This window comes from Thunnus albacares, chromosome 6, assembly GCF_914725855.1.
Source record: "Thunnus albacares chromosome 6, fThuAlb1.1, whole genome shotgun sequence".
In the NCBI taxonomy this organism is placed as follows: domain Eukaryota; kingdom Metazoa; phylum Chordata; class Actinopteri; order Scombriformes; family Scombridae; genus Thunnus; species Thunnus albacares.
Window position 1 is genome coordinate 35,294,974 of NC_058111.1, and position 11,343 is coordinate 35,306,316.

General features: G+C 42.2%; 1 protein-coding gene across 1 annotated transcript; it reads right to left on the reverse strand.

Moving 5' to 3' along the window:
• Positions 1-1,072: 1,072 nt before the first annotated feature.
• On the reverse strand, positions 1,073-4,785 carry LOC122983386. Its single transcript, XM_044353104.1, has 2 exons — positions 3,124-4,785; positions 1,073-1,146 (listed from the first exon to the last, which is right to left on the reverse strand). The coding sequence occupies exon 1, from the start codon at positions 4,448-4,450 to the stop codon at positions 3,146-3,148; it is 1,305 nt and encodes a 434-aa protein (XP_044209039.1). The 5' UTR covers positions 4,451-4,785; the 3' UTR covers positions 1,073-1,146; positions 3,124-3,145.
• Between the last annotated feature and the right edge of the window lie 6,558 nt (positions 4,786-11,343).

The window sequence follows — 11,343 nt, forward strand, 5'->3', positions numbered from 1 at the left end:
AACCTTATAATTTCCCTGTGGATTGTTCTTTGCGCAAATCAAACACTGTGAGCAACATTTTTTGAAATAATTCCCCAATCCATATGCCGTATATGTTTGTTCAATTAAGCTCACCATCCCCCCTGACGAGACATGAGTGACTCCATGGCTCGTCATAGCTGCATAGCGATAGACTTTGGTAAAATTGGTTTACCTACAGGTCAGATGTAAAGACCATCTGCGTCTTGACTAACTCCCTTAGTCTTCCAAAACTGTTTTTCTTGTTTAGGAGAGCTATGTTGCATGTCCATTAAAAAGTCAGTGGTTACTTGAGCTTTGTCAATCTGTACAGAGAAAGAATGACTAACACTCCCACGAGCTGCTTTCTTTGCTGCTTCATCTGCCTTCCTGTTCCCACGAGACACACTGTCTGTATTGTTTGTATGTGCCACACACTTGCAGACAGCGACCTTGGCAGGCAGCTGTATTTCATCAAGTAATTTCAACAGTAAATCCTTATGTGTTACTGGCCGACCTGTGGATGTTATCATTCCTCGGTTCCTCCACTGCTGTGCAAAGGTAAACAAAGTGGAAAAGGCATACTGACTGTCTGTCCAGATCGTGACCTTCTTATCTTTCCCTAACCTGCACGCAGCTGACAATGCAACTAATTCTGCTGCTTGGGCAGAGAAATTAGAAGGCAAAGCTCCAGACTCTAAGACTTCATGCAGTGTAACTACAGCATAACCAACTCTGTTAATCCCATCTACATGTTTGCTTGCAGAACCATCTACAAACATCACAATGTCTGCATCAGGTAAAGGCGTGTCAATCAAATCAGCGCGAGGTAGGGTTAATTCGTCGGTGATTGCCACACAATCATGAGGAATCCCTTCTACAAGGGTTGGAAGGAGCGTAGCTGGATTCAAAGCCGTACATCTCTCAATGGTCAAGTTTGGCTGGCCTAACAATGTGGCTATGCAAGATAAGTGTCTTGCTGGTGACATGTGTGAATGTTTGTGTTCCAGTAATAGCAAAGAGACAGCATGTGGCACTCTAAGAGTCAGTGGCCTAAACAAAACCAAAGCAGCTGAGGTCTGCACTGCCATAGCCGCTGCCACCACCACCTGCAGGCATCCGGGCAGGGCTCTGCTTACTGGGTCAAGTCTGGAGGAGTAGAACGCAACAGGTCTTAATTTATCCCCATACTCCTGTAACAGGACAGATGTCATAAAACCATTTTTGCAATCCACTGTTTGTATGAAATCCTTTTTCATGTTAGGTAAGGCAAGTACAGACGAAGAAGCTATCAACTGTTTTAACTTTGTGAAAGCCTGCTCGCCCTCCTCAGTCCACACCACCTTATCTGAAGCAGCCATTGCTTTACCATAAATCATATTCTGTAATGGTTGTGCAATTTCGGCATAATTAGCAATCCATAACCTGCAGAAATTGCAAGTACCAAGAAAAGACATCATCTCTCGCTTTGTTGTAGGCTGTGGTAACTGCAGAATAGTTGTTTTTCTCTGTTCATCCAACACACGGCCTACAGGAGTTAGCGTGTAGCCTAAATATTTCACTTCCTGACTCCACAGCTGGAGTTTAGACTTAGAGACTTTAACACCAGCTGCAGCTAGATATCTCAACAAGGCCAAAGTCATGTTTTTGCACTTTTGTTGAGAGCTAGAAGTCACAAGAATATCATCAACATAGGTCAAAATCTGAGACTCCTCTTCAGGAGGTTCAAAAAGGTCAATACATTTTTTAATTTCTTGTGAAAAGATAGTAGGGCTATCTTGAAACCCTTGAGGAAGTCTTGAATACGTCAATCGTCTGTGTTTAAACGTAAACGCAAACCAAAACTGTGACTCAGGGCTCAAAGGAATGGTAAAAAATGCGTTTGCCAAGTCAATCACTGAATACCACACATTTGTGGGTTTTATGTTGTTCAGAAGAGTGTAGGGGTCTGGCACGTTTGGAGCTCGTGGAACTACAGCACGGTTCACAGCTTGTAAATCATTCACTAACTGCCACCCGGAAGTAGCTTTTTTCACAGGCAGAATTGGTGTGTTGCAGGGTGAGTCAGGACAATAAACTAAAACTCCTTGTTTTATCAAACTGTCTATCACTTCTGAAATACCTTCCTCAGCTTCCGGCTTCAAAGGATATTGTTTAACAAATGGTCTATAAGAGCTTTTAGGTTTAATGGTAACAGGTGTGGCAGTACGTAACAACCCAATATCACCACCTTTCCCTGTACTCCACAGTTCAGGAGGCAACTCTTCTAGCTCTTTTTCCTGCTCCTCTGTCAACAAACACACTTTGTCCTGCAATGATCACAAAGAGGGCTGCAAATGAGTGGTGGCTGCTCCCACCGTTACCCAATTCAGCGCCTTCCTGTACAGACCGTGTCTCTGGTGGAAAAACACTCCGTTCCCCCCTGACTCATGCTGCACCCAACCTTTTAAAGCCCTCTCCCCCAACTCCACTAACGCACCGACGTCCGTCCAGTGCGTCCTAGGGGCCTTAGCAAGACCAATATGGGGCAAGGAATGACCTCTGTACACTCTGTTCAATTGCTCATCCCCTCTCACTGCGACCCCCACATTTCCCAATTTATCCCAGTACAGTGAGGTCAAAGTTAGTCAGTAATTGGAATTGCTTTTCGGAAAACCACAACCCCTCTGTCAGTTGGCATGATTCCAAGTTGCAATGCTGCCATGCCATCTCGGCCTAGGAGATTGACTGGGCAATAATCAGAGGCCACCATTTTCAACATTACTGAAAAACCAGTCACAGGATCAGTTAGTTTTGTTTTTTCTGTCAATCTCTCCGACACCTGATGTCCTGAAGCTGACACTACTGATAGTTCTTGTTTTGTCAACCGAATACTGTCAGGCAACTCTTTTTTCTTCATCACAGTCATGCAAGCTCCTGAATCACACAAAAAGGTACACTTTTCTCCCCTCACCAACAGAGTCACAAAAGGTTTATCATCCCACTCAGCTAACATTACTTCAACAGATTCCAAATTTAGCACTTCTCCTTGCGATAGAACCTCTGATCCCTCCACTCCTTCAGAATCATAGTCAGCATCTTCAGTTTTTGTTTTCCGTTCTGTATGTGTGTGTGTGATTGCATGACCTGATTCTGCAGGGGAAGCTAGTCAGAAGTCCTGCTCCTCATCCTTCTCTCTGTCATCTCGTTCCCTTTTCTCCCTCCGACCGCCTCCACGGCCCCCGCGTCCTCTCCTGCCCCGTCCACCACCTCGACCTCCGCCCCGCCCGGTGTCCGCAGCTGGCATGAGACTTCTGCATTCTCTGGCGATGTGGCCTCTTTTCCCACAGTGATAGCAAATAATTTCCTTCCTGCGGGACTCAGAAGAGAAAAAGCAACCATCATCATTCTCACCGTCATTATAAAACACCTCTACTTTTTTATGTTTCTTATCTACATTTTCCAAAACTTTTTCAGCGTGTTTAGCATTTGCGAGAATAACCCTTCTCTGCTCTCCTTCCCATCCGACCAGATGTTCTTTCACCCAATTTGCAATCGGTAGCCTTAAACCCCTCAGGAGGCAGGATGTTAGCTGCGCCTCGTAGCGTGGATTAACATTCTCTCCGATTCGCGGCTCCAGCCCACTGTGTCTATTAAACACTTCCGTGAGCCTGGCAGCATATTGTGCTACTGTCTCTTTTTCCTCCTGTACCACAGCATCAATTTCAGCCCAATCGTTTCTCCGAGCAAATGTTTCCCGAAGAATCTCTGCCATTCGGTTCAGCTGTGGACCGAGCCCGCGTGTTCTATCTCGGTCCCACAGGAGCGGCTCACCGTTTTCCCCCATAGGTCTCCAATCAACATTTACAGTCGCCCAATCAGTAGTCAAACTTTGCATGAAGCAGTTAGTCATTTCTTCCCCGTTTAGCCTATAGCTATTATACAGTCCATACATTTTATCGATGTATGCTTGCACATCTTTACGTGGATGAGGAATCCCATCTACTGCCTTTTTCACGTCCTCCTTTGTCCAATTACGGAAGACCCAAACCGAATCTGGTTGCCCTTCCCCTTGTCTGGGATTCGGCAGTTCAATCAGTGGCGCTACTAAATCGGACAGTTTTTTCTGTGACAGATCACAATGTTGTCTGGTTCTGCTTGATATCGGAGGGTCTGTTACAGACCTCTCCTCCCCACTTAATTTGGTCAGATCAGGATAGAGAGATGGTGCTTTTTGAGATACAGGGCTATTCAGGCTCAATCTGTTTATACTCTCTGTGATTCCACTTATCTGTTCCCAAGCTGCGGCTCCTTCCTGGTACGGTGGCGGGGTGCGCTGTGTGGTCGGAGGCGAGGATGACGCGAGGCCGGGGATCGGAGCGGTGTCCTGTACCTGTTTAACAACAGAGTGCAAGACAACAGAGCTTGCCACAGCATTAGTTCCATCATCATCTTGTTGTTTTACTTGGCCCATAGACAAAAGTTTCTTTCGTCTTCTGCACTCACTCCTTTTCTTTGCCTGTTCTAGCCACAAGTATGCCTGTAACAGCCCTTCCTTTTTCTCTCGTTTTTCATCCCCTTTGCACGCCTTGGTTATTTCTTCACACAGTTTTTTACAGTCGTCTGCACACAGTCCCCCTTTAAACTATATTTCTTCTTCCATTTGTCAAGGTACTGCACGCTCTCTTCATTCATCGTGTACATAAATTTTGCATCCCCCGTCCACCCATTTTTCGGGGTTTTGCTTTGATTTGTACCCATACTTCACCCTTTTTTTTTTTTTTTTTTGTAGTGACTTTATCTCACTATTTTCCCTTAACAGCCAACCAGTTTGTACGGAATTCACCCGAGCAATTTCAGTGAAATGTAGACTTTTGTTGTCACCGTTAGGTTTCCAGTCTCCAGACAATTTGTTGACACCGTAAGGTTACCCTTGTCTGGCTATTTCACTGAGACACTGTTAATAACTACCTCCTATACCAAGATCCCAATTTACGTGTTTGATATAAAAGGAAAATTTTGTAATTTTTAATTTTTTTTTTTATTTTATTTTATTTGTTTTTTGTTGTTTTTTTTTGTTTTAATGTAAGACTACTACTTATTCCCCCCCCTTTTTTTTTGAAATTTATATTTTATATATGTCTTTTTAGGTTGACACTTTTCACACTTCTAACCTAGGTAGACACACCTATTCTCCCTTCACTCTCCCAAGGGTTGCCAGTCTTATACAGCCGTTTAAAATCACCACTAAACTCTCTCCCACATAGCTTGAGGCTGGGCTTACAAATTCAGGCCTTTTACACAACTCAATTGTTGATTAAAGAGACAACTTCTCACCTCACAAAGGAATCCGTGGGGCTCCCGACCCTCTCCAGCCCGCAAGCACCTTTATCTCTGAACGTAGCAGGAAAAGGATTTTGTAACCTAGGTCGTGCACTCTACTCCGCTCCGGCTTGGAAAGAGGGCCGAGAAGCACATCCAGGAATCCGGCTCGAAGGACCAAATGATTGGTAAAAATTACCAAATAGACTGAGGTTGGCTGAAGTCAAGCGTCTCTTTAATTCAAACCAAACATATGTTGTAGACACGGAGAGTACGCAGAGTCTCCATGGAGAATTCTGACAAGACAAAGGAAAGACACTAGTATATATTGACGGCCTTGATGCCCTGGGAGGCACCTCTAGTTGTTTACAGATTCCTTCTAACAGCCCCAGACAAAACTTTACAGAGCTCTCACTTTCCCATGATGACCATGATGTCCATATGTCTATTATAGTGTTCCCCTCAAGGCCCTGCCGTCAAATACATACATACATATGACCATATCTACTTAACAAATACATGAATTTTCTATCAGTTACATTTTTATGCACCATTTTAATGTACTGTTAACTTAATCATGAAAATGAAATAAATTATCCTTCACGATTCACTTAACATGTACACTAGCAACCAAAATCAGTTAAATTACCATTTAATGGCTTTACAAAACATTTAAGCGCACGAATCCCATTAAAACATAATGATTTTAATGTTAGAAAACAGTGCCATGGTCCTTTAAAGTTTTGACTCGGTGTTGGTCGCTTCATTAGCCAGAGCTAGCGATTTGCTTAGCCATTTGGCAGCTAGCAATCTTTCAGACTATAAATACAATGATACAGTTGCACCAAAGCATGTAATAAACAGTAGACCACATTTTCACAATCACCGGTTGGTTTTTATGAAAAGTATCTTGACTCAACAGTAAGTTTAATGCAGCTTCCCTTCACAGTGGCTAACGACAACACACTAGCACACAAAGTGGCAACCACCACCATCACCAGTTTCTTAACATTAATAACTTGACAGAAGTTGTTTCCCTCTCACTCACAGTTGGACCTCCATTAAAGAGCAACTTAATAGCATTGTTGCATGGACATTAATCAGACTTTTATGACTATTTTGCGGTGTTTCATACCAGGAAATGCTCGTTGTTTTTTTTTTGTTTACATGCTCACACGCGCCCCCTTGCAGGCACAACATGTAATTACATCTCTAAATCACATATATGGGTTTTGTAGCCCTATAATCCATGTGGGTTACAGCAGCAAAAAGGGACTCGGTGGTCCGTCAATTCACACAACAAACATAGCAATAAAGCTTAAGAAGCTAAAAGCTAACAACAGCACTGATGCTGAAAATAACACACTACAACACTGCCTCTGCCCCGGCTTGGTTCCTTGGTTCGAATGCTGACGGGGCCGTCCTCGCACTGTCGGTGGGGTTTCACAGCAGCTGACACAGCTGCCCTTTCCTGTTATAAGGCTTTGTGACTTGCATATAGGCCTGCCTTTGTCTAATGTACATGTAGTATGAGGCCCAACACCAGTAAGCTTGGCTCCATTAAATTTAACAATATGTTAATGGAGGTTTTCCTCCAACAGTAGGTAAACAGTTGAAGATTTTATCTGATGATATTTAACTACATTTAACAGATAAAAATATTTACTGCTACGTATGTTTTGAATGCAAAACTTTTACTATAATGATGTTGTTTCACAACATGACACTTAACGTCACAAACTGAACTGGCTGACAGGACACTTATCATGATGCTAACAACATATTAATACAATGGGAAATCCCTTAGAAAAATGGCAAAGGAAGCAGAGTTAGTGGTACACTATTTAACTTAAAACAATTACTAGATGTGAACAAAGCACCATGATAATGCAGCAGTGAAGCAGACAAATGAAATGAGAGACATCTGTAGTTTGCTATTCTGCTAAGTGTTACTGCTAAGTTTATGTACATACAGTCTGCATTCTTTATTACTTGCCAGAAAGCAGAAGGGTGAACAGGCTGCGGCTGGGGTGGCTCTTGTCTTTTCGAATCCTTTGGGCTCTGCATTGGCACTTCATCTCATGATATCACTGATGCTCGGTAGATAATAATAAAAAATATTTATTTGTATAGCACTTTGTAACTCATCAAAAACAAGTTACAAAGTGCTTTACATTATAGTAAAACTGAATAATTAAAACAATAGAAAAAATGCCCAGCCAGAAAACATTAAAATAAGTTAAAATAAAAATAATAATAAAACATTCAGTTTACAGTTTACAACAATATGTATGTGATAAGACAATCACATCATATTAAAACAGTAAGTGCATAACAGAAACAATCATAAAATCAAGTTTAAAGCAATGAGTTTTCAACAGATGTGAACACAAGTGGGTCCACCTGCTGGGCATTTCTGCCTTACGCACCTCTGATGGTGCCATTTTTCCCACTTCAGGAGCATCAGCCAGGAGCCACCCTTCAATGATGTGTCGCTCTTTTAATCCTGGAACATCTCAAGGTGCAGCCAGTCCTATGATCCTTGCTTTCCCCATACCTTGTCCTTTCTTCAGAGCTAGAGCCAGAAGCTCCTTTGTTCTGCTTCCTCTGCCAGGTCTTTGAGAGCCTTCCTCAGTTTGGAGCCTGTGATCCCAAGAGATTTCAGAAACCACTGGGTGGATGTTCCAGAGTAGCTTCTGAGACCAACTTCCACTGGATAGGTGAACGCCGTCCACACTGCTTGTGAGCACACAGCTGCTAGCTTTGTGTATTTTTCCTTCTTTCTTTTGAAGGCAGCCTCCATTCCCGCTTCCCATAGAACAGTCAATTCAGCCATAATTACCATCCTAGTAGAGATGGACCAGAGCATGATATCTGGCCATAGGGAAGTTGTGGTGATCTCTTGTGGGAACTTCAACTGGCAGTCGAGGTCAGCTCTCATGTTCCACTTGCCTCTGGGTGACAGGAGGGACCATTGCATTCCACTTGCGTCCTGTACTAGCTTGAGCCTTGGTGTTTTGGACAGACAGGTTAGGTGAGTCTCTTAACTCAAACACAAGCCTCACCTCTTGTTTGTAGCCCAAGGTAATGGATTTTAATGGAAGCTTCAGGGTGTTTCTCCCAAACAGTGGTATGTTGGAAAGACAATGAGGAAGGCTCAGCCATTTACGATGTAGTTGTTGGCTTTTGAGTCCATCTTCAGAGCTGTTGTTGAGGTGATGTCACACAGTTTCAGGGTTCGCATCAGATGTTGGTATTACGTATGTGCAGAGAGCCCAGTATTTATATTTGTATCTATATTTGTTGAGGCAGCAAAATTATTTGCATTTGTATTTGAATAAAAGTGGAAAGAGGCTTAAAAATCCTGTTTTTGTTTTTATCACACTTTTAATTTTAAAAAATTAAAGTGTTACAATGAGCGTTCATGAATAAACTACCTTACAAAGGAGGTCCGCACACCAGGTCTCGAACTGAAGTCTCTCAGATCAGAGACAACTGTGCTGGCTACTGAGCTAAAACTTTAGTCATCGCCTCATTGCACACCTATACCTATTTATAAACCCATAACACAGAGACAGCACAGCGTGTAACGTGTAGGGAGGAACTTCAAAGGCAATTCTTGCTTTGCTCTTTTCATTTACCGCCTATTTTTTATAATCTAATTTTGTGGAAAGGAGAAGGTGAACAAAAGGTTATGGAGAGTCCCTTGGGAGCACTTCGCGTATATCAGTAGCTCAGCTTTATCTCTGGGAACACCCCCAACTCCAAGAATGATTTCCAAATTAGGAAATGTGCATCATGTAGCAGGTGGATGTGACTCCCCTCATTGAGACCTGCTGATAGACATAACAGTGGAGCAGAGGAGAGAGACTGAGATAACAATGTAACTGATGTGCGTGCTGGTATTTGACATGTTTTTTTTCCTTCCCTAAAACATATATTTTTAAAATATTTGTATGAAACAAATATTCATATAAAAAACCCCACTATTTGTGCTTTGCAAAATAATTTATTTGTATTCAGGCACATCCCTAGTTGGTATAAGGTGAACTGGTAACACCAGACCTTGAATTTCCCTGGTAGGAAGCTTTGGTCAATCTTGCTTTTGTTGGACAGTTCAGCGGTGTAAAGCCTTCCAAGGCTTCGCAAAGGTTGGTCCACCAAAATTATGATTTTCTCGCCATCAACTGAGAGGGAGATGTCGTTCCTGACTCCTTTTCCGGACCGAGAGACTGCAGGACTTGGCTGGTTTTATTTTCATCCAGGCCCATGTTAGCAGCTCCTCAAGCCTTTTCAGGAGTCTTGAGTGCATGCTGGTGTCTGAAGGAGGGTGGTGACATCATCCATGAAGGTTCCTCTCCTGAGGAAACTCGGAAATTCATGGAGGGGTTTCTCTGATCTGCTTCTCCCCATCCTGAAGGCCCCCACCCCACTCCCTCCATCATTGGATCTTCCACAAGATATATATGCATACACTCTTTCCTCCTCATCTCTCTAACTCGCATTTAGACTCATATTATTCCCCTTAAACTCACACACACAGTCTGATATTGAGACGTTTATCTTGAATTTGATGATACTGATTGATACTGAGACTCAACCCTGCAAGAAGACTCTGAAATATTCTTTTTGATATTTACTGGCTAAACCATATTAAGAAACCGGTCTTTAAGTTACTGGGCCAACTGATTGTATATTTGTATATATACTTTCTTTCATGTTTGTCACGCTGTATATAGATTCTATTAGGTCTCTGCCATCCACATGTTGCTAATTCTCTGTACATCTGTTTTGTGGATTGCAAATTTAATAATGTTAGGCTGTATCATATTTTTGATCTATTGTGAGTATACTGTGGTTTAAAAATGTTTTGCACTTTAATTTATCAGACATACAATTTACAAAGTGTATCATTAAAGAATTAGTGGCCACATTACATTCCTACTGAAAGAAGGAGACAGAGAAAGCCGAGGGACCATTTCTGATCTTAATCCTCAGGTTGTGTGTGTGTGTGTGCGCGCATGTCAGTGTTGCTTGTGTTTAGTGTCAGTGCTGTTTGTTGTACTAATGGTTAATAAGTGGCTGAGTGCTGCCCTGCCTGTCAGATAATCAGCTCCCATTAATGTGGGATTGATTCATCATGTTATCTCTGGCAATTAGCCACAGCAATAGCGACATCCTCAAGGACAGCCCTGGCTTTATCAGCTGGGTCAGCTGTAGCCTAACTGTGTGTGTGTGTGTGTGTGTGTGTGTGTGAATTTGGTGCCTGTTAATGACCTGATGTAATGAGAGCAAGTTCCTACATTCTATTACTGTAAAAAAGTGCTTTGCTTATTGCACCATTAGCTGGGACTCACAGTGACATGTTTATTTATTCATCCAGCTGACATGAATGATAAAATCCATAATTATCTTATAAAATCTTCTATTTAACTCCATCTTCTGTATTTGTTTTGCTGTGATGTCTTTTCTCCTGTCACATTTTGACCCCTAAGCCCCTGACCCTTGTGTAATGCAATCAGATCAAAATGTACCTTTGACACTTTAGTGCATGATAAAATACCTAGGTCAAAATGTCAATTTCTGTCAGGACACTCACGTCAAGGTTTTAACCATGTATTGCAACAATATGCATTTTAGTTTGGCGGTGTGGCTGTCATATGATGGACACAGACAGTTCATAAAATGAAAGCCAGTTCATATGGACCACCTGTTGGAAATACATGATTGGAGGACTGGAACATATGACTGTATGTTCCAGTCACAAATGACTTCTGTGCCTGAACCAGAGTGATTAAAAATATATAGAGAGGAAACATCTCCATTGACTATAAGGCCAGTTTTCTTCATTAATGGTGAACTGTGGAGATGTTGAATAGTCCCAAACAGTACTCCTGTGTAGTAGTGACGCTGTAGGAATGCGGTCTTTTCAACACATTTTTTAAGGTAAGAAGTTGAAATCAGCTGCTGTTATGACTTCTATTGAATTTTTGATTTAGCAATATCTAATACAGGATATTAGCGCAATGTTTTACAGTGTTTAAT